We start from the raw sequence: 22,575 nt of genomic DNA, 5'->3' as shown, positions 1-22,575 counted from the left end.
TCAACTTACCCTACGTCTGAGAACTCATTCTGGAGAGAAACCTTATGAATGTACCGAATGTGGGAAAACCTATAGTCATAGGTCATCTCTGGGGCAACATAAGAGGATTCATACCGGAGAGAAACCCTTTGAATGTAAAGGCTGCGGGAGGGCAGCAGCTCGTTGAGTATCAACTCTGCATTTGGCAAGTGTTTTTGAAAATTAAAATCCCGAGGAAACAATACCCTGTCACCAGTTTCTACCACAGTTGAGGCAGCTCCTTTATGAATGAGAACATTTTGGATTATTCAAGCAGAAGCGGGTTTTTTTGGAATGGGGCAGGGTGAGGAGTGAGTTGCTGGACCTTGGATTACAGTTTGCTGGTTTTAGAAGCCATCAGTGATTGAACTAGTGAGTAGATGGATAAAAATATAAAGTACTTGTTTTTATGGTAGATTTTCTGTAAAAATCTTAAATGTCCCTTTTCAGGCTCACCACATGTATCAATGTACAGGTGACTATTCTGTTTTCCTCACTGACTGTACTATAACATTAAAATGGTTTAAAGAAATCTAAACTGCACCTTTTGCTCTATGAAAAGTTACTAGTTCGTAAGATTTTAAGCTGTGTGTTCATTCCTACTGTGAAAATGCACAACTCTGCTCTGCATATCCTCTGGAAAGTAGAAAGCTCCTAATTATGTATGTCACATGGTGGGGCTTTGTCATACAATTCTGGCAAACTTGCCCAAATCTTCAGATGGGCTGAGTGGTATAGCATCCCCTCCCCCAAATAATGGGATCCGAAATAAATATTCATTGATAGTGGTGATAGATATACTAATTTTTTAAACTATAAAGTAAATGTAGTCTCTAGTCCTAGGTTCGTGGTGCATTCATTTGTTAATGTGTAAGGGAAGGGACATTGACTTGATGGTTATGGGGAGTATATCTTAATGGGTGTGCGGGGGTGAGGATTGCTAAATTATGAACAGCTTTTCATTTAGGGGTGAGTCACGTGATGAATGGCCTAATCCGAAAAATGAAGGAGTGAAGACGCAAGCTTCGCCAAGTGACGAAGTGAACAAGGGTTTGTTTTCTCTTCAGGTGTAAAATTTATGCATGGCTTTTTTGTAACAACGAAATTAGTAATTAGTAATTGGTAGAGGAGACAACAGGAGGGGGAAAAACCTCAGCTTTGCTAACCAGTCTTTTCAGGGGTATATAGTTGGGGAGTAAAATATGACTGGCCTAATGTGTTGAAAGATCCTATCCTTTATAATATTCACTCCATTTTGTAATCATGTAGAGGAACTAAATGGTTCTATTCTAGTAACTCACTGTGATTTATAACAAACCAGTGATGTCATTCTATTGTGCACTTTTGTCAAACCACTTATGTGACTTTAATAAACTTAGTAAACTTGCACAGAAAAAAACTATGGGAAAGCCTTTCCTCGGGGCATCCAGCTTACCTTTCATCTGAGAACGCATACTGGAGAGAAACCCTATGAATGTACTGAATGTGGCAAAGACTGTAGTCATAGGCCATCCCTTATTCAACATAAGAGGATCCATACTGGAGAGAAACTCTTTGAATGTAATGAATGTGGGAAAGCTTTCCAATGGAATGCACACCTTACTCAACACCAGAGAATTCGTCCTGGAGAGAAATCTTATAAATGCAAAAAATGTGGCAAGTCTTTCAGCAGAAGTACACCTCCATCAACACCAGAGAACTCATACTAAAGAGAAACCCTACAACTGTAACGAGTGTGGGAAAACCTTTGGTCAGAGTGTATATCTCACTCAACACCGGAGGATGCGTACTGGAGAACAAGCCTATTGATGTAAGAAACGTGGAAAGGCCTTCACCGTAAATACATACCTTGCTCAACATCAAAACTTATAAGGTTAACATTATATAATGACATATTTTAATTAACATAATATAATAACATTTTAAAAACCATGGCATCATACATGAAAGTTAAATCTTTTTATATATCATGCTGGGTTTCTAGAAAAGGTGTAGAAATGATGCCTGTTAAATCTATAGATGATGTTATATATGAGGGGGTCATACTCACACTTGAACTCTGGTGCCCTCCTTTATATAGACCTGGCTTTAAATACTGTAGATCAGAGGTCAGCAAAGTATGGCCCAGGGCCCAATCCAGCCTCACCTGTTTTTCTGTAAATAAAGTTTTATTGAAACTTAGTCACATATGTTTATGTATTGTTTAAGGCTGCTTTCACTCTGCAAAGGCAGAGTTGAGTAGTTGTGACAGAGAATGCACAGCTTTGTATTAGCTTGCAGGGGCTGCTCTAACAAAATACCACAGACCGGGTGGCTTAAACAACAGGAATACCGTCTCACAGTTCTGGAGGCTGGAAGTCTGCATCAAGGCGCTGGCAGGGTGGGTTTCCCCTGAGGCCTCTCTCCTCGGCATGCGGACGACCGTCTTTGCAGTGTGTTCCTCTGTGCACACAGCCTTGGTGTCTCTTCCTCTTCTTAGGAGGATACCAGCCCTATTGGATTGGGCCACATCCTTATGCCTTCTTTTTAATTACCTCTTTAAAATCCTTATCTTCAAATACAGTCACAGTGGAGTTTAAGGCTTTGTTTTAATCTGTTCCCGCTGCTATAACAGATATTCTGTAAACTGGGCGGCTTATAAACAAGAGAAATTTAGTTCTCACTGTTTTGGAGGCTGGGAATTCCAAGATCAAGTTACGGGCAGATTTGGTGTCTGGTGAGGGCCTGTTATCAGGTTCAGGGAAGGCTGTCTTTTTGCTGTGTCTTTACATGATGGAAGGAGTGAACAATCTCTCTCGGGCCTCTTTTTTTATTATTATTATTATTTTAAATTTTATTGGGGAATATTGGGTAACAGTGTGTTTATCCAAGACCTATCAGCTCCAAGTCACTGTCCTTCAATCTAGTTGTGGAGGGCTCAGCTCACTGGCCCATGTGGGAATTGAACCAGCAACCCTGTTGTTCAGTGCTCACGCTCTAACCAACTGAGCCATCGGCCGCCCTGGGGCCTCTTTTATAAGGGCACTAATGCCATTCATGAGGGCTCTCCCCTCGTGACCTAATCACCTCCCAGAGTCCCTACCTCCTAAGAGCATCACCTTGGCAGTTAGGATTTCAACATATGAACTCTGTAGGAGGGACACATTCAGAACAGCAGGTATCAACATACGGATTTGGGGAAACAAAAGTCAGTCTATAACAAGCCTGCAAAGCCTAACGTAGTATCTCGCCCTTTACAGAACTAAGTTCTCTGAACCCTGTGGGTGTAGATAATCAACTATAATTATGTCTATAACATTCAACATTATATTCAGATTTCTAAAATATATGAAATTGGTAAATTAGGGCAACATAGTAGCAAGTCATAAAGCATACCATACAGAGAGCTTACTTATTTTATAATTGTTGAATTATTTTGCAAAAATTAGAGAAGGGATCATTTTTTTCTGGAAAATAAAAGACAGAAATGTTTCTTTGAAGGTAATTCTACATATTCTCTAATGAATAGTTTTTGTAGCAAACACAGTGTTCTGATCCCCTCCTATTTACCCTATTGGTGAGAGAGGGGTCCTGTGCTCTCCGTAATGCAAGACAGCCAAACGCGTGACACCTGACGCTAGCCAGATGATGGACAGAAGTTTATTAGTCACATATGCCCACAGCCTAGTGGAGGACATCATACAACATGCAACACTACACATGGGTTGTACTTGGGAACAGTGAACCAGTAGGTGAGGGGCTGTGGGAGGAAAGCTTTTTAGTAGCAGAGGGTAAGGTGCCTCCTGGTTCCCACAGGAAGATGTGATTGGCTTGTGTGAATAATTCATGGGCTAGCAGGGTTAGGTGAAAGTCCAACCAGTAGGGAAATAAACTGGATAAGGAGCCTTTCCTTTTTTTGGGGGGGGGAGCATATCTGGTAAGAGCGGCACAGTTCACGATTAGGACGCTGGGGCCCTGTGAGGCTCACAGATGTCCAGGCAGCACATGAAATTTTAGTTCTTATAATACCCACAGGCATTAGAAACCAGGTTTGGCAGGGAGTATTTTCTGTTTAATAATGCTAATCAGATTAGCGTGAACAAAGTGCAGATCACAGCAAACTAGTATAAGCAGATTTGCCTTAACTGGTAACAAATCCTCATTACACCAACTTTCTCACATAATCACTTATAAAATAACAATAACAAAAACCTTAACACCTTGGTTCAAAGTGTGACCATTTTACGTTATTAATGTGCTTTGATCTTTAAAATCCCTAATTTTTGAATGCTTTTTGCTTTTAAAATGGCACATGTACCCATATTTCTTTGGACTTAAACATGGGCCTGGTAATCAGCCCTCAGGATTTTCCGTGGATGACCTACAGGAGTCAGAGAGTGACTTGGGATGTCTCTGTATCTGAGTGAAAATCTTACACTACATGTCCTTGGTTAAATGCCTTTCACAGCTCCAGAATACGGTGGGTTGGTATAAAGCAGTAATGCACCATCCCATCCACTCCTGGACATATCCTTGTGGCTACTCTCTTGTTACTTTTCAGGACTGGTGGGCAGACACGAGTGGACAGAGCACTTAACATAAAACCCCTGGGATTGTGCTGACTTACATACAGTCACATAACCAGATCCATGAGACCCATGTAGAGATGTACATAGATAAAGACGCATACACTGATGAGCATTGTGGGTACACACACATACATGTACACAGGGACAACACACAGGTACAGTCACAAATGGATCCACGGTCCCACAAACTTACAGAGGTGCAGGCCCACCCAGACAAACCAGAATTGTGAGAAAACGTCGACACACAAGTTTACAGATTCAGGTGTACAACACATACACACTGTCACACAGAACACACCGAGGCAATCAGACATAGATGATCCTATGAACCATTCACAATTACATATAAAAGAACATACAGAGGGGCACGTGTGCAAATACAAGCATTCATTCAGACCTGTGGGAGCACAGTGGGATATACACACGTCCAGGCGAGCACGTATCTATACAGACTCAGGCCAGACCTGTACGTCAGCAGCTCTGTGCCATCACGCACAGGATCACCTCAGACTCACAAGTAAGCACACAGTGCTGTATGCACTATACTCCCCTGTATAGGCACACGCACACACGCACACATCCAGACACATATCAGAATTGAGAGACAACAGCTGCTCTGAGGGCAGAGCTGACTGCATCTTGAAACTAATCCACAAACTTAATTTCTGAGTGAATGAGCTCAGACTTTTGATCTCCTGCCCTTGTCCCGTGTGGAGCCTGGAAAGTGTATGGAGTTTCAGGCTAATGATGAAATTCCCATTATTCCGATTTCTGGGGCAAGGCACCCTCGATGTTATCTCTTATCTCACCCTGGCACCAAGGCCCTTAGTACCTGGCCTCTGGTTTCCCCCCGACCACCCATACATTCTTTTCCTAGCATGTAGGTTCATCACAAGGATAAAAGAGGGCGGTCTAGAGGATGACAGGTACAGAGATCTAAAGTCCTGCAGTGGCCCAGGACCTCTTTCTGTTATTCCCATTAACCGGCAAGCTGGGCTCGTCGGCCTTGTTCTTGGGTCTTTTGGCTCCTTCAGCATTTGGAGGCACTTTGCTTACATGGCCTTTTCGCAGAACAGTCACATACAGGGTGCAGATTCACCTGTATACAGGGGCATGCATGCACTTTTTCGCAGAGGCACACTCACACAGTTGCACACCCATGGGAAATGTGAGGCAAGAAGCAAAGTCAGAAATGAGCGTAGAGCGGCTGTGTGCACACATACAAACTCATCTAGACCTGTAAGACCCACAGAGACACAATATTACACGGACACAGGTTCCCCTACGCACACGCAAAGACTCACACATTAACCAGTCCTGTAAGGCAACAGCCATTCGCCACCACATTCGCAGCTCCACGATAGACTTGTGCAGCTCAGACGCACACAGTCCCACCCCTTCCCAAGGCTCCGGTCCTGGGGTTGCTATTAAACACTATCCCTGCACTGGGCGTGGCTATGCTGATGCGGGAACTGCCCCTGCCAGGCGCTCTGTCAGGTGACAGCCTGTGTCCAAGCCTACCTCGGGTCAAAGTGAGAGTCTGAATGGTTTCCAGTCTTCACCCTTTCTGCCCTAGGGGAGACCAGCTCTCAGTGCGAACCTTGTAATAAACTTCGTTTCTGGACTTACTGCCTGGATTCAAAGCCTGGCTCCACTTCCTCCTGGCTGTGTGACTTGGGACAAGTTATCCCATCTCTGTGTGCTCCAGATTTCTCACCTCTAAAATGAGGGTAAGAATAATTACCAAACCTCACTGGGCAGTTGTGAACATTCTGCCAGAAAATGCAAGTCAAACTCTTGGAACCGTGCCTGGCATGTGGTGGGTGCTCAATAAATATTGGAGCACTGTGCCAAGACTGTGCCACTGCCCAGACCCTCCTTCCCAAGCTCCTGAAACACACACACACACACACACACACACACACACACACACACACACACACACAGAGCGGCGGGGTGGGGGCCAATGAGTGGCGGGGGCCAGAGAGCATGGTTTCTGGCCCTGAAACTACATTTCCCAGAAGCCTGTACTACACGCTCGACCGGGTAAGGACCACAGAGCCCCTGTGGGGCCCACACGCCCTCTGGGAAATGGAGTACGCTGTCTGCCCGGCGCAAAGGCTCCCGGGAGTTGTAGTTTGCGTCCGGTCCGCGCAGACGCACTTTCCCGCGGCGGCCACCGGCTGCTCCTTTGTGGTGGTCGCTGTCCTTTTGTGAGAGTTCGGTCGGTCGACTCGCTCGCGTATCTGTCCGTCGGTGGGCCTATCAATCCTCCCCTGGGGACTGTTTGCCGGCCGCGCTCCGCGCCCCTTGGCTCTGGGTGGCTGAGCCCCAGGCCTGCCTGGCCCTGCCCGCGGTCCCCGGGAGGAGTGTGACGGCTGCGTGCGGTACAGTGATGGGGCGTGAGCGCAGCCTGGGGTGCGGGGTTCCTACTGAGTCTGCTTGGCCCGGGCATCGACGGGGCGCAGGGCCAGTGTGACCTTACAGCCGGGAGTGCGTGCGCGACCCCGCTGGACTCCCTGCAGGCCGCTGTCCCTGAACCCCAGGAGCAGGACCCGCTCCTCTGGGCCTGGCCCGGGGCCCAGGAGGCTGCATAGCTGCCCGCGCCTCCGGGGGACTCTGCCAAGGGCCACCATGGAGACTTCTGCCCCGAAACCCCAGGAGACAGGTACAATTGGCTCTTTTAGTCCGTGGGTCTGTGGGTGTGCACTTGAGACTGACACTCGGGCAGGTCAGGCCAGTTTCCCAGAAGCACCAGCAGAATCAAGCGTCCGTCCTCTTCACCATGCACAACCGTTTATTCCCACTGTCTTGAGCGTGCTGACGAGAGGAAGGAAATCGCAGTGCTTTTTCTTCTTCCTTGGAGAGTCTGACATTGAGTGGCAGAATTAACTCCTGCTGCTGTATCAGAGTGTGCGGGACATCGGGGCTTGCTCCCCATCCCACCTGCGGAGGCAGTTCCTGACTCCCCTATGATTCTCCTGGGTGCCAGTGGTGGAGTGGGCTTTAGCTTAGTCAATGCACTGATGGCTATGGCTTAACAGCCCCGGCTTGACTCATGTCTCCTTCCCAGCTCTGTTCTCTCAGGACCCTGCTCTTCCTCTCAAAGAAAATCCAGAGGATAAATTGGGTCCGGGTCTCCTGGAAGCCAGGTCTGAGGTGAGTGGCTAACTTTGCTTCCTTCTGCACATCTCACTCTTTATAAAGAGGGTTAGCAGCTTCCTTCCCCTGCCCAGGGTCTCCTGCAGTCGTCCAAGGATCCCGCATATGGGGGGCCTGCGGTTATGTCCTTAGGAAGCTCTAGATGTGGGAACAGCTCCAGTTGAAGAGAGTGGGTGATGCCCCAGGAATGCCCTGGAGATGATTGTCCCTTCCAGCCTGATTCAGTCCAACGGGTGAGTCAGTTGCCCAGGACCTATGTGCCCAGCACTGTGCCAGGAGCTCTGAAGAGTGATTCTAGTGGAACCCAAGCAAGTAGGTGACAGCTCACAGGAGATCACTGTGCTCATCTTCACATGCAGACCCAGGGGATGTTTGTGGTGGTTGGTCCTTGTTTGGGGGTGTTTTCTGAGATGGAATCAGGTAGGAGGGTGTAGAACAGCTGAAGGAAGGGCTGTGCTGCAGGCCTGGGGTAAGAGCGATGGTAGTGGGTCTGTTCCTGGCGCTTTTCCTCTGTACTGGGCCCCAGACATGGAGCCTTCGTGGAACAATCTGCAGTTTTAGAGGATCTGGGGGCTCAGCCAGGAATTGGCTTCTTCTACACTTCTACAGCCAAGTGCGGCCCAAATCCTTCCTTTTGGGGTTTTGTTCTATCACCTAAACCACTGCACTCATCATAGTATTTAGAAGGGTCTGGTAAGGAGAATATAAGGTAGTGATAAAGTCTGGAGGATTGAGGGTCCTTTGGCTTTTTTAGAATTTTGTGATTCTATTAACCTCCCACTTGAAAGAGGTGAGGTGTGATTACAGACAAGTAGAAATAGCTGTAAAACACGTATTGTGTGATGTCCCCAGCTTCTGTAATGTGTTAGAATGCTCTCTAGTTCTATAAAACACTCTCAAGAGACATGACAATCAAATGCAATCCATGATCTGTGATGGGTCACATACCCAAAAAATTCTATCAAACGCAGTTTGGGACAGATGAGGAAATTTGGAAATGGATTGTATTTCAGATCATATTGTATCAATATTACATTTCTTGGGTATGATGATGGCACTGTGATTGTGTAAGAGAATATCCTTAGGAGATACAAGCTGAAGAATGTAGGGTGAGATGGCATCATGTCTGCAACTGAACCTTCAAATGGTTAAGCAAAAAGTGTGCACTTGCATGTGTGTGTGTGTGCATGCCCGTGAGTGACTACCTCAAGGTAATGCCCTTCTTGTTCATAGGTGTTATTCCTAAAATATCAGCTTCTTAGATCCTTGAGTAACTGGTTCTCCTCTCCTGAGAACTCCTCTATCCAGCAGTCTCACTCCACTCAAGCTCAAGTGTTCAGTTCTCCTGGGACATCCCCCAGGGTCTGTTCTGACTTCTCTGCTAGTTTCATCACCGTATCTGCATTGGATTCCCACACATGCCCCCTACAGAATGAAGACACACCAGACATGGGATTCTCCCAGTGGGTTGGGAATACCCCCTCGAAGGGCCTGTACAAGGCTCAGATCCTACCCTGCTTCTGCCCGTTGATGCCCCCAAACTGAAGCCACATAGTCTCTGACAGCCCCCCTTTTGTCGGCACCATATTCTGATGTCTTTGGAGCTTTGTTCCTGTACATTTTCTCCCTCCCTCTGCTGATGCCACCTCCATTATGCTTCGTCTCTGCGTGCCTCAGGTATGGGCATGTTCTCAGCGTGTGTCCTCACCCCCACCTCAGCTCCCTAAAATCCAGTGGGTTTTTGGCTCAGGTTTGTTGAGGTATAATATATGTACAGTAACGTCCTCCAATTTTAAGTATAGGATTTGATGAATTTGGGTAAGTGGGTCCACTTGTATAACCAGCACCACAATCATAATATAGAACATTTCCACCCCAAAAAGTTCCTTCATGCCCCTTTGCAGGAAGTGCTGTCCCCACGGAATGATAGAGTATGTAGTTTTTGGTTTCTGACTAATTTCATTTAGCATAATGCTTTGGAATTCATGTCATTATGTGAATCAGTAGTTTGTTCATGTTTATTGCTGAGTACAATATTCCATTTGTATTAGTTTACCAGGGCTGCCATAGCGAAGTGCCACAGACTGAATGGCTCAAACAATAGAAGTTTATTGTCTCACAGTTCTGGAGGCTGGAAGTCCAAGATCAAGGTGTCACCAGGGTGGGTTTCTTCTGAGGCCTTTCTCTTTGGTTTATAGATAGCACCTTCTCCTTGTGTCCTCACATGGTCTTTCCTCTGTACATGCCTGTGTCCAAATATCCTTTCCTTATAAGGACCTTAGTCCTGTTGGATTAAGGCCCACTATAATGACCTCGTTTTACGTTAATCACCTCTTTAAAGATCCTGTCTCCAAATAGTCACATTCTGAGGATATCAACATACAAATTTGGAGGGGACACAGTTCAGCCCAGAACACCCTTGTATGTGCCTGTACAATTTGTTTATCCATCCACCAGCTGATGGACATTGAGGTTGTTTCCAAGTTTTGGTTATTAAATAAACCTGCTAGAAATATTTGAGTACGAGTACAGACATGTGTTTTAATTTCTCTTGAAAAACTATGTAAGTGTGGAATTGCTGAGTCAGATAGCAAATATATGTTTAATTATCAATTTTATTGATCTTTTTTTTAAGGGGAACAGGACTTTACTGGGGAACAGTATGTACTTCACAGTGTGTACTTCCAGGATTTTTTCCAAGTCAAGTTGTTGTCTTTGTTGAGTATTGTGTTGCTTGGAATTCCTTAAATATTTCTGGGATTTGTTCTGGGATGCAATGAAATTACTTACTATTAGTTTGATGCTTTTAGGTTTTGTTAAGGTGGGTCCAGAGAAGCTGTCTTGAGCAAAATTTGCCTCACTGCTGAGGCAATAGCCTTCCGGGGACTTTACTCAGTTCCTGTACATCAGGAGAACGTTCCACTCTGGCCAGTCAGCACACAAACTATTCCCAACCCATGTGAGTTTTAATAATTGTTCTGCCTGCTTCTTCTCTGGTGTTTCTTTTCCCTGGTTTGGGGTGGTTTCCTCCCACGCACATACCCATCGGCCCTCAGTCAATCTCAAGCGCATCCAGAGTTCTGAGTCTGCAACTCCCTTTGCTCTGGAATTTTTCCTTGCAGAATTTAGTCTCCTGGTCTCCCCAAACTCAACTCTGTCTCCTCAACTCCTCAGACCACAGGCTCTGTCTGGGTTCCGATCTCCCCTGCTGCAGTCTGGAAACAGGGTCCAGGCAGGAGGGTGGGGTGGTTGTAGGGCTCACTTCATTTGTTTCCCTTATCTCGGGGTCTCTCTTCTGAGCTGCACTTTGTTCAGTGTCTGGAAATCAACCATTGTTTCAGATGTTTTGCCCAATTTACCAGTTGTTTGAGGTAAGAGGGCAAATCTGGTCTCTGTTACCCCTTTGTGGCTAGAAGCAGAGCACAAAACCCAATTTTCACCATGTTGGGGCTACTCCACTCCTCCTGTTTTCCATCTGTCCTGCCTGCTGCAGAGTACAAACATCGTCGCTTTGGGGTAGGTGTCTTATTTACTGTGGCCACAGCGGGGGCTCACACTGCTCTGATGCCCCTTGTGCACCACTGAAAGTAGTGCAACCATCACCACGACCAATTTTAGAACATTTTCATCACCCCAGAAAGAAATCCAATACCCATTAGCAGTCCCTCCCCCTCCCCCATCTCCAGCCCTTAGCAACCACTAATTTACTGTCACACTGCGGGAGCTCCCCAAGCACAAGTATCAGAATTCCCCTCCACCCCCATTTCTCTCCAACCTCAGTTCACTCTACTGCGGAGGCCCAGTGCATTCCACTTCTGTGCCCTCACCACCTCACTTCTTCTAATGCCTGAGACAGTAGGGGTCCCTGTCACGACTGTGGAGGTGGCACAGACTGCCGTTTCTTCTCTCCTCCTAGGGGAAGGGGCAGAGTCTCCCACCTCTTGGCATGCCCAGCCAGAGTGGTGGGAGATGGCCATGTGAGGGCTGACTGCTGCTGTGCCCTTTCCTTGGTATCCAAGGCTGGCATGCTCCTACCTCATTTCATTCATTCATCCTCAACCATGGAGGCGTACTGGTCCCACGCCATGCCCTAGTCGGAGAATCTGAGGCTCAAGGAAGCTGGGTGCCCACATCAAAATGGTGAGGCCAATCCCTGCTCTGCCTTGATTTTCCTTCTTCATTGGAAAACAATTTTTTTTAATTTACAAAGCCATTATTTGCTGTACTAACAAGTTAATAATCGTGCTCGCTTCGGCAGCACATATACAAGTTAATAATCTGTTAATAATCTTTCCCCACACTGACAATCTCATTCCCTAAGACAGCCAGTGTCTTCGGTTTTGACCTTTATTGTTCCATATCTCTCCTCTTGTTCACAGCCACACTCAACCATACATAGAACTCAACCATACATAGACACAGGGCTTAAACTTATTATTTCAAAGATGGAATCGTACGGTACACATTCCAGTGCTTCCCTTTGTTTTTATTGAGATAAAATTCACACACCATAAAATCCACCCTTCCCAAGTCTGCAATTCAGTGGTTTTTTTCATATATTCACAAAATAGTGCAACCATCACCACGATCAATTTTAGAACGTTTTCATCACTCCAGAAAGAAACCCAATACCCATTAGCAGTCCCTCCCCGCCCCCCTCTCCAGCCCTCAGCAACCACTAATTTACTTTGTGTTTCTATTTGCTTATTCTGGGCATTTCGTACAAATGAGGTCATACAGTACGTGGCCTTCTCTGTCTGGCTTCCTCCACTCAGCAGAGTGTTCATTGCGTTCCTTTGGATAGCTGCGTTATTTTCCATGGTCTGCCCGCATGCCTGTACCCTGATTTAGTCAACCATTCTGATGCCATGCTTGGTCATTTGGTTGGTTTCTGGTAAGTACGGTGCTGCAGTACCCAACCTTTCATTTGCTTCCTTATGTGCAGCAACTCTTGTTTCTTTGGTGTAAATACCCAAAATGGACATAGCGGTTCACATTCCCACCAAAAGTGGTTCCTCATTGCCAGGTTACCTGGTTTTAATTAGTGCTACTTTGATAGGTAAAATTGTTATTTTGGTTTCAATTTGCATTTTCCTGACAAAAATCACTAATCTCTTTATAAGTCTATCGGAAATTTGCATTTCCTTCTCTTTGAATGGCCTTTCATGTTTTTACATGTTAAAACATTTAAAACAGAGTAATAACAACCTTCTGGGTACCTACTTTACAAAATTAACAGATATGTGAATTTTGTCCCATTGGCTTCAGATCATTTTTTTTAAATGAAACATTACAAGTAAAGGCAAAGTGGCTTCTGTGTCCCCCCTTCTCTGTCCTCTCCTGCCCTCCCCGGTCCATGCGGTATCAGAAGATGACGGCCGAGCAAACACCGCAGCGCTCTGATGTTAATACCTTCATGTGTGGTATTATCTCATTTAATTCTCACCGTGAGGCAGTGACATAGGTCTCATTTCCCAGTCAGGGAAACTGAGGCACCCCGCCCCTCACATTGCTAGTGAGGGCAAGAGTAGGGAGCCCACCCAGGCCATCAGGCTCAGAGCCTGTGCCCTGTCTGCCAGCTGCTGGAGCAACATGTGTATCTGAGTATTTGTAAACTGCGTACAGTGCTGTGTATGCTTCTAGATGGTTCTGTGCAGGGCATCACACCAGGTATGGCCCCCTCAGCCTGCTTGTATACCAGCTGCCGTGCTCTTGAGAGATCCCCATGGGGACAGGTCTGTCTACCCTGTTTCTTTTCACTGCTGCACGGTATTGTTTATATTCCCTTCCTACCGACAGGCATTCAGTTTGTTTCCAGTGTTTTTTCAGTCACTCTGGGCTGGGCAGGAATCTCAGGGTGGACTTTCAAGGCACAGGGAATACACGGTCTCGACTTTACTAGAGACGGTAAAAACTATGTGCCCCCCATACACACCTGCCCAGTGGTGTCAGACCACCCTGTTTTCCCATGGACGAGCCCACCTTTGGTCTGTTTAGACTTTACACGTTTGGCCTCTCTGCTATGTGTGAAATGGTATCTTGCTGTTTTATTTCTCATTTCTGGATGTCTAATGAGATTGACTGTCTCCTCACGGGCTTAACAGCTGTTTATGAGTCTTCTGTGAGTTGTCTGTTTATAGCCTATGCCCATTTTTCTCTTGTTTTTCTTAGTGACTTGTCAGCGTTCCATGTAGAAAATGTAAACGCTCGTGGAGCAAATGTAAATCTTCTCTTCATGGTTTCTGGGTTTCATGTTGCACTTACAGTCTCTGCTGCCCAGGGATTCACAGAGTGGACCCCAGATGTCTCACATTCAGGTCTTTGCTCCACCTGGAGCTGTGTTGTATGTGGCATAAAGAGTGGTTTCATCTTTCTTTCTTTTTATGTTGACATTTGTCTTAGCTCAGGCTGCCATAACAAAATACTACAGACTGGGTTCTTAAACAGCATGTACTTATTCCTCCTAGGTTTGGAGGTTAGAAGTCTGAGATCAGGATGCAGCAGGCTTGGTTCCTGGTGAGGGCTGTCTTCCCAGCTTGCAGATGGCCACATTTTTCCCCTGGCCTTTCCTCTGTGCACCCGGACAGAGGTCTCTGTCGTCCTCTTCTCTTAAGGACACTAGTCCTATGGGATTAAGGCACCACCCTAGTGAACCCATGTAACCTCAGTTATCTCCTAAGGACCCATGTCCAAATACAGTCACATTGGGGGTTAGGGCTTCAACATATGGATTTCAGGGGGACACAATTCAGTCCGCAGCAACACTGATAACTATCTAAAAGGATAAGGCAAAACTCCCGTTATTCCAGAGGAGATCCCTGCTTTTACTGACTGCCTGGTAGGCACCTGGTAGGCACCTGGTAGGCATGAGGGCTCACCTCAAGGCCTGACTCTCTGCACCCCTTGCCTGACTCTGGGTGCTAATGTGGCCCAGAGCTTCTGCAGAAATCTGGTGATCCCTGGGATCCTGGCCCCACACCAGCCAATCTCCAGCAAAGGCTTACACGACAGGAACCGGGCCTCCTTCGCTTGGTTTAGTCTTCACTCTTATGTCTAACTTAACTACAGCCTAACTAGTTCAAGCCAGGATGCCATGGCACCAGCGTCTGTGAAGAGACAGCTGTTAGTCAGTAGCCGCTTAGAAAGCAGCCTGCCCACGCCTGCCTCCTGAGGTCAGAGTCCTGATGGACCTTGGGAGCTTATTTTCTGGCAAGGGAGGATCCACAGTGGGGTTGGAATATGACCAATGTGGAGACCGTTAGGGGTGGCAGCCTGGGGCTTCCGGAGGGGGTAAGAAGCCCCAGGTGGCAGAAGAGCCTAGGGTTCGAGGACATGAGTACAGGTAGTGTCATTTGGGGCATTTGTGACACTTGGAACTGGAGTGATGAAGTGGGTGGAGGGGTTACCTTGCAATTAGTGACTGGCATTGGGGAAGGTGGGAGTAGGTTAAGGGAGGGCTGGGCCAGGACTCAGGCCTGGGGAGGGCAGGAGAGCAAGGGTTCTGGGGGGGGGGCAGGAAGGACACGGAGTGGCTCCTTTGATCACTTGGGCATAGAACTTACTGATTAGTATAGGGTTTTCTTCCTTAGGGTATAATAATGGCTTTCTTTCTGTCTGAGCTCAAGTCCTTTTGCAGTGGTAAGATTGGATCAGGGTTTCTAGGTTCTTTGTATTATTCTTCCAAGTTCTCTAAGCTTGACAGTCTGGACCCTGGTAAGCATAGCATCTTACCCAGAACTGTCACAGCAGCTCCCTGTCCACCGCAGCACCCACACGTGGGCTGCCCAGTTAGCTGGGCCTTCCCGGTCCAGAAGGACGGGTCCATGTGGTGATTCCTGCCCAGCTGTGGTGTGTATGTGGGGGCTGTGGGTCTGTAAGACAGATGGCGTCTAAGCACAACATTCATCGTTTGGGAGAATGTCACCAAGGTTAACTCTTTACTCCCTTGGAAGCACAAATGCAACCAGAACCATCCTGGGTAAGTGAGAATGTGCATGTCATTCCAGGAATTGGTGACTTTCAAGGACGTGGCCGTGGACTTTACCCAGGAAGAGTGGGGCCAGCTGGACTCCCCTCAGAGAGCCCTGTACCGGGACGTGATGCTGGAGAACTATCAGAATCTCCTCGCCCTGGGTAAGATGGCTCCCCAAGGCTCAGAGTCTGCAGTCTGGCCATGCCATAGGTAATACTAAGGCTCCCTTTGGCACCAGCCTTGGCGCCGGGCTTGGCAGGGTGTGGGCGCTGTGTTCTCTGTACCCAGCCCTTGTGGCAGGGGTCTGCAGTGCCACTGACATCCTTGCTTGAAGGTGTGGCCAGGATAAGAGGGAGGGGCCGGGCAGGGTCCTGGGTGCGCAACCTGCCCTGGAGCTTTCCAAGGGAGATGGAGGGGAGGTGTCCCCACCTGTGGGATCCTCAGAGAACGTGCCTCAGTTTGGGTTCTGATAGCGAGACCTGTGTCCTTGGGGGTAGCATACACCTCTCAGTGCCGGCTGGTTCTGCAGAACTGCAGCACACAGAGCCATGCCACTTCCTCCCCACAAGCAGGGACTCCGGTCTGCAAGCCAGACGTGATCTCCCATCTGGAAAGGGGCGAGGAGCCATGGCAGGTGCCCAGAAAAGTCCCCGGAGGGACTCATCCAGGTGAGGGGAACACAGGGGAAGGATGTGGAGCCCTTGTCCCCGGTGCCCCTGCCACCAACCCGTGTGGCCCTCCCGTCACAGCCCCATTTTCTTTCCACAGTGCACTGCCCTGGCTCCATGTACACCTGCTCAGTGCACCTTCTAGAACTCTCCCTTTTCCCTTTCTTCCTTCAGCACACATATTGAGCATCGACTGTGTGTCAGAAACTGCTAGGAAAACAGGCAAAGACGTCTGTCTTCTGTTGGCAGGAGACAGAAGTAATACCTACATATACATAAATATTTAACCAGTGGTGACTGTCAGATGGTGCCAAGAAAAATGAAGCAGAACAGGAGTGGGAGTGTGTATGAAATTGGGGTCAGGGCTTTGCTCACTGAGAAAAGGGCAGTCAGTTTGGGGGTGGGGGGAGAGACAGGGAGACGGTTCACAGAGGTGGCTCCAAGGAATACATTCCTTCTGGGATGCGAAGCTGGCAAGAGGCTTATTTAGCTTTTAAAGAGACACACGTACATCTCAGGGACAGAGAATACATTTAGTTTCAAGTGTTCTAAAGGAAACACTAAAGAGAGGTAGGGTGTTCTTTTTCCCTTCTGGAACCAGGGAAATTTAAATTTGTTGTTTTTGGACCTGTATTTACCCTCTGTTCATGCCCAGTTCAGACACACAACAGTCTCTCCATTGATGTTGTAATGAGTGAATCGTATCCATGAGTTCTGCTCCTTTCCTAGCCGCCCTCGCTCTTTTCAGGATTTCCTTCTGGGACTCCTGTCTCTGTTTCTTCCTCTTCTTCCCTTCTCACCGGCTTGCTTGCCCGTCTCACCCAGGGTGTGCTCCTGTCTCTCTGCCTTTGAGCTCCCTCACTCTGTTGGTCTCTGCTCTCTTTTCTAGCTTTATCTACACTACTGGGTCAGATCCCAAATCGGAGTTCCAGCGCCACACCTCTGCCTGCTGACAGAAAATTGTATTTCCCATTTCTTACAGAACGGGAGCCCAGGCCTGAGATGAAGGAGGAGTTGTGTCAACAGCAGGGCATCTACAAACAGGAGCCATCGCAGGAGTCAGTGGCAGAGTGGCCGGCAAGGTCCAGTCCCCACAGCCCTGGGCCAGGCGACAGGTGGGCCTGGAAGGGCCCGGCAGCTGCTCTGTCGAGAGGCGAGGCTGTGTTCTGGAGGTGCACGCCCACTGGCTATGGGGACATTTCCACAGAGGAGCGCTGGCAGGGACACGAGGTGTCGGAGGAGGCTTTTCCCGTCCGGTACACCCTCTTCACCCAGCAGAGTGAAGGAACTCTCATTCCTACAGAGGAAAAGTCTCCTGACAGACACACCGAGAATTTCCACTCCAGTGAGGCTGTAACCCAGCAGCAGGGAATGTACTCAGGGAGAAACAATTGCAAGTCAAGTGAACATGGGAAACCTCCACCCGCGAGCCGGCATCATGGCATGGGTGCTGGCAATGGGGAGGGTCTTTTTGTGTGCGGCGAATGTGGGAAAGCCTTCCACCAGAGCTCGTCCCTCACGCTGCACCGGCGATGGCACGCTCGGGAGAAAGCCTACAGGTGTAACGAGTGTGGCAAGGCCTTCACCTGGAGCACCAACCTCATCGAGCACCAGAGAATCCACACAGGGGAGAAGCCCTTCCTCTGTGGGGAGTGTGGGAAAGCCTTCAGCTGTCACTCGTCACTGAACGTGCATCACAGGATTCACACAGGTGAGAGGCCCTACAAGTGTAACACCTGCGAAAAGGCCTTCAGCTGCAGCTCGCTGCTGAACATGCACCTCAGGGTCCACACTGGGGAGAAGCCCTACAAATGCGGTGAGTGCGGGAAGGCCTTCAACCAGAGGACGCACCTGACGCGGCACCACAGAATCCACACGGGAGAGAAGCCATACAAGTGTGACGCTTGCGGGAAGGCCTTCACTTGCCACTCATCCCTGACCGTGCACGAGAAAATCCACAACGGAGACAAGCCGTTTAAATGCAGCGACTGTGCGAAGGCCTTCAATAACCGTTCACGCCTCACCCTCCACCAGAGGATTCACACGGGAGAGAAGCCCTTCAAGTGCGGCGACTGTGGGAAGGGCTTCAGCTGCCACTCCTACCTGGTGGTACACCAGCGGATCCACAGTGGGGAGAAGCCCTTCAAGTGCAATGAGTGTGGGAAGGCCTTCAGCTCCCACTCCTACCTCATCGTGCACCAGCGGATCCACACCGGGGAGAAGCCCTTTGACTGCAGCCGGTGCTGGAAGGCCTTCAGCTGCCACTCGTCCCTCATCGTGCACCAGCGGATCCACACCGGGGAGAAGCCCTACAAATGCAGCCAGTGTGGCAAAGCGTTCAGCCAGAATCACTGTCTCATTAAACATCAGAAAATCCACTCGGGGGAGAAATCATTTAAGTGTAACGAGTGTGGCGAGATGTTCCACTGGAGCACCCACCTCGCGGAGCACCAGAGAATGCACAGCAAGGAGAAGCCCTTTGCCATCCAGTTTAACAAGCACTTGCTGAGCACATACTATGTGCCCAGCAGCCTGCTGGACGCGGGGAGCACAGGGGTGAGCGGCATGGACCCCATCAATGCCCTGGACGTGGCAAAGCTCCTGTGTGTGGTTCAGCCCTCAGCCAGCAGGAACTTCCCTCTTGGCAGTAAACCGGGAAATTAACGTGGCATGCGTGTCCTCGAGGTAGCCATTCTCACTCCTTCCCCAGGGTGAGCGGGGAAAGCACAGTAGCTGTAGACGCAGACTGCTCGTAGCTCCAGATGTGGGGCTTGCGCTCCCACCCTGTGCAGTTCTCCCGTGTGCTGCAACAGATGCCCTCTCATCAGCGGCTGTCACCTCCCCAGGGAGGGATACAGCAGGAGAGGAGCATTGAGGGCCATGAGGAGGCGCTGTTGTCCTGTTTCCCTTGATGGGTTTGGAAGTCATTGACCAGGGGAATAGATCTTTACTGCCGATAAAAAGAAGGTATGTCAATCGTTGTGACCTCAGACGGCATGATTTCGATCAGGAATTTCCTCTGTGAACTGTTGTGTTTAGAATAATAATAATTTTTAAAACCAGAAGAATTATGAACAGTAACGTTATTATAGTCCAGGAGGGGAGAATAATCTTGGATGGTGGGAATTTTGGGAAAAGGGGATTTCCTGGACTCGCCTCCCTTAGGTGGCTCCACTGCAGAGTGATTTGTTAGAGGCGGCACAGAAGCACAGCCCAGCATCAGAGTAGCCAGGTCCTGGCATGCTGGCATGGCACCTGGCCACTCGCTCCATGGCGGGAGATTGGGAGCACACAGGCGGTGCCTGGTGCGTCCAGGGAACATGAGTGCGTGTCCGGGTAGGTGTGCCTAGAAGGGCTTCTTCACCCCAAGCTGGTGAGGCTGCCTGCAGGGCCTCCCGCACGCTGTGCAGCTCAGCTCGCTGGTGTAGCCACTCCACAGAGGCCATCTGCATGCTCCCTGCAGAGCTAGGAAGATGGCTGCGTTCATCTGGAATTAATGCTATTTGTTCTCAGTTCTAAGCAAGTCTAAGCTGCCTTCTCAGTGATAACACTTTACATTTGTATAGAGTGCTATAGTTTATGAAATGCTTTTTAGTATACTTTTTAAATTATGGAGGCAAAATAACCACGTTTCAGAAAATGTGGAGTTAAGGGGAGAAAACACCCCCCTAATTCTTAATAAAACTGCATTTCGCACTTTGATACATTACCTTCTGCGTTTTTCATAGTGCGTTTTTATATCACTTTAAACATGGTAGGTATATCATTTTAATCTTTTTTTTTCCTAGTTAGGTGCACAGCAGAATTTTTTCCCAAGTAACTGCACTGTCTTCGGAATCATAATTCTAAATGGAAGAGTAGTAGTATTCTATTAGATATTCTTTTGTCATATGTTGAAGTTATTTCCGTGTTTTTCACTCTTACAAATCGTTCTTTGTAGAGCATCTTTTGCATTATACTTCTGTAGTGTTTTTCTTAGAGTAGATTTCTAGAAGTGAAAATTTTGAGATAAAGGAAATGAATAGCTTAAGGGATCATCTTGGTATGTTTTTGGTTGTGTGTTTGCAAAGTAATACTATTTCATAATGAAGAAACCAATCAGCAACACTGGCCAAGTAGGAACGTCCCGTGCACGTCCATCTCCCGGGCACAGGCACCGTTCCAAGCTGTGTGTCCATACAGGCGGCCTTTGTTCAGGGCGTGGTGACGACACAGCGATGACCCTGGACATCTGCCACTCCATGGCCTCCCTCCGGAGTGTCCGTGAGCCGGCCTCGCATTATCCGGTCCCCAGGGCCACATCATGGCAGTCTCGGGCCCTTCCTCTGTGGCAAATAGGAAAGGTTCTATTTTACAACTGCATTGGGAAGAGACAAATATAAGCTAGGCTTGATTTATTATTCTCATATTCATTTTTGTTATTTGAAAAGAAATGAAAATGAAACCACCTTCCTGGGCCCTGCTGCTGCCACCCCACCAGCTGCTGCCTGCCCTGTACCGCTGTTGATGTCCTCAGTCAAGTGGCACTTATTACTTCATTTTGCACCTTTGATAACTAATGAGGCAGAACATTGAACATGTTTTTATTGTTTTTCTTCCTGAAAATTATCTGAATATACCCTTTGGCCCTTTTACCATTGGAGTCTTACTCTTCTTCTTTCATTTGCCTATAAACCTTCTTTTCTAATTATAAGAGTAATACACATATACTGAAGAAATTTGGAAAAGAAAAAAAAACAAGAATAAAAATGACCCTTAGTGTTGGTTCATAGGTCATTACATGAAGATGTATTTCCTTCTCGTTTGTTTCTGTGCACATATATATATGCTTTTTCTTTTAAAATAAAACTGCATGTCATGTTTATCCTTTTCCATTTAACTTTGTATGATGAGCATTTACCATGTTATAAAATATTTTTCATAAACATCATTGCTGGCTACATCATTTTCTGTCTTACAGTTGTATCATGATTTATTTGTTCCTTTACTGTTAAACATCAAGAGGATCTGTACCTATAAGTAATTCTGGAACATACGCCTACGTGCCCATCTTTGATTATTTCCTCAGAATGAATTCTGAGAGTGGAGTCAGCAGTGGAGATCACCAACACTGGAAAGCCGTTGGGGTTTCCAGAGCGGGCTCCGTACGATGCTTCTAGTTTGTACTCTCATACGGGCTCTGGGAGTGTCCACTTCTCCACACCCTTGCTAGCACTTGGCATCATTTCACTTTTTATATTTGCCATTTTGATACATTAGATGTTTGTTGATATTTTTTACCTTTTTTTCCCCTTCCCTTGAATGGTCTATTTCTGACTTTTATCCACTTTTCCATTCTTTGTATTTTTAATATATATCCACACATATACATGTATACATACATACGAGTATGTATCGCCTTGGCATGTACATTTGCTCTGTTACTGCGTTATTTTTTTTAGAGAGGTTTTCAAATTCTGTGTAATAAGGTCTATTTGATTTTTTTTCCTTTGTATTTTTCTTTGGCTCTTAGAAAGCCTCTTCCTTAAGTCCTCTTTTGGTTCCATATTTTTACATTTAACTCTTAAGTCCATGTATTTGGAATATAAAATCCAAGGTCCCAGCAATCATTCTCAAATTTATTCCTCCCCATTCCATAAAAGACCTGTCTTTTCTATTATTGTAGCTCCATAAATCACTTTAATATATGGTATGCCCAGGGCCACATTTTTAGGTTTTTAAAAGTTGTTGGTGTTGTTTTATCTATTCTTTCAGGTAACATAGGAATCATTTTCTCAGAACTCAACCTCTTCATGCCCCTGAATATTTCATTGGGATTTTGATTAGAATTGACTAGTTTGTGAAGAATTTGTAAGTTCTACATAATACTAAGTCTTCACATCAAAGAATATGGTAGATAACTGTTCATGCAAATCTACCTATAACCATCAGAAGAATTTTATAGTTTTCTTCATAAATGTTCTTACATTTATTCTTAAATTTATTCTAATTTTGTGGGGCTTGTAAATCGGGTCTTTCTGTTATAAGATATATAGGACCACTATTGATTGTATATATCTTCTTGTATATTTATTTTATACCTAGCAATTTTACTGAGTTATTCTAGAAGGTCTCTGACAGCTTACCAGTTTATTGGGTTTTCTGGGTAAACAGTCATATCCTTCGAAATAAAAGGCTTGCCTCTCCT

At 47.0% G+C, this 22,575-nt stretch overlaps 1 protein-coding gene across 3 annotated transcripts; it reads left to right on the top strand.

Moving 5' to 3' along the window:
- The first annotated feature begins 6,712 nt into the window (after nt 1-6,712).
- ZNF74 (zinc finger protein 74) lies at nt 6,713-22,575 on the top strand. 3 transcript variants are annotated; one of them, XM_081037529.1, is made up of 5 exons: nt 6,713-7,254; nt 7,660-7,745; nt 15,755-15,881; nt 16,290-16,388; nt 17,371-22,569. In XM_081037529.1, exons 1-5 carry the CDS (start codon nt 7,221-7,223, stop codon nt 19,050-19,052), a joined length of 2,028 nt encoding a protein of 675 aa, XP_080893655.1. In that variant the 5' UTR covers nt 6,713-7,220; the 3' UTR covers nt 19,053-22,569. The 3 variants fall into 3 exon arrangements, with proteins under 3 accessions (XP_080893655.1, XP_080893656.1, XP_080893657.1); XM_081037530.1 differs by having other exon boundaries at nt 7,081-7,254; nt 16,293-16,388; nt 17,371-22,575; XM_081037531.1 differs by lacking the exon at nt 16,290-16,388 and having other exon boundaries at nt 7,081-7,254.

Source organism: Rhinolophus hipposideros (assembly GCF_964194185.1).
Source record: "Rhinolophus hipposideros genome assembly, chromosome: 24".
NCBI classification, from domain to species: Eukaryota; Metazoa; Chordata; class Mammalia; order Chiroptera; family Rhinolophidae; genus Rhinolophus; species Rhinolophus hipposideros.
Note: the sequence above shows the minus strand (reverse complement) of the source record. Positions and strands in the feature narration are given on the sequence as shown.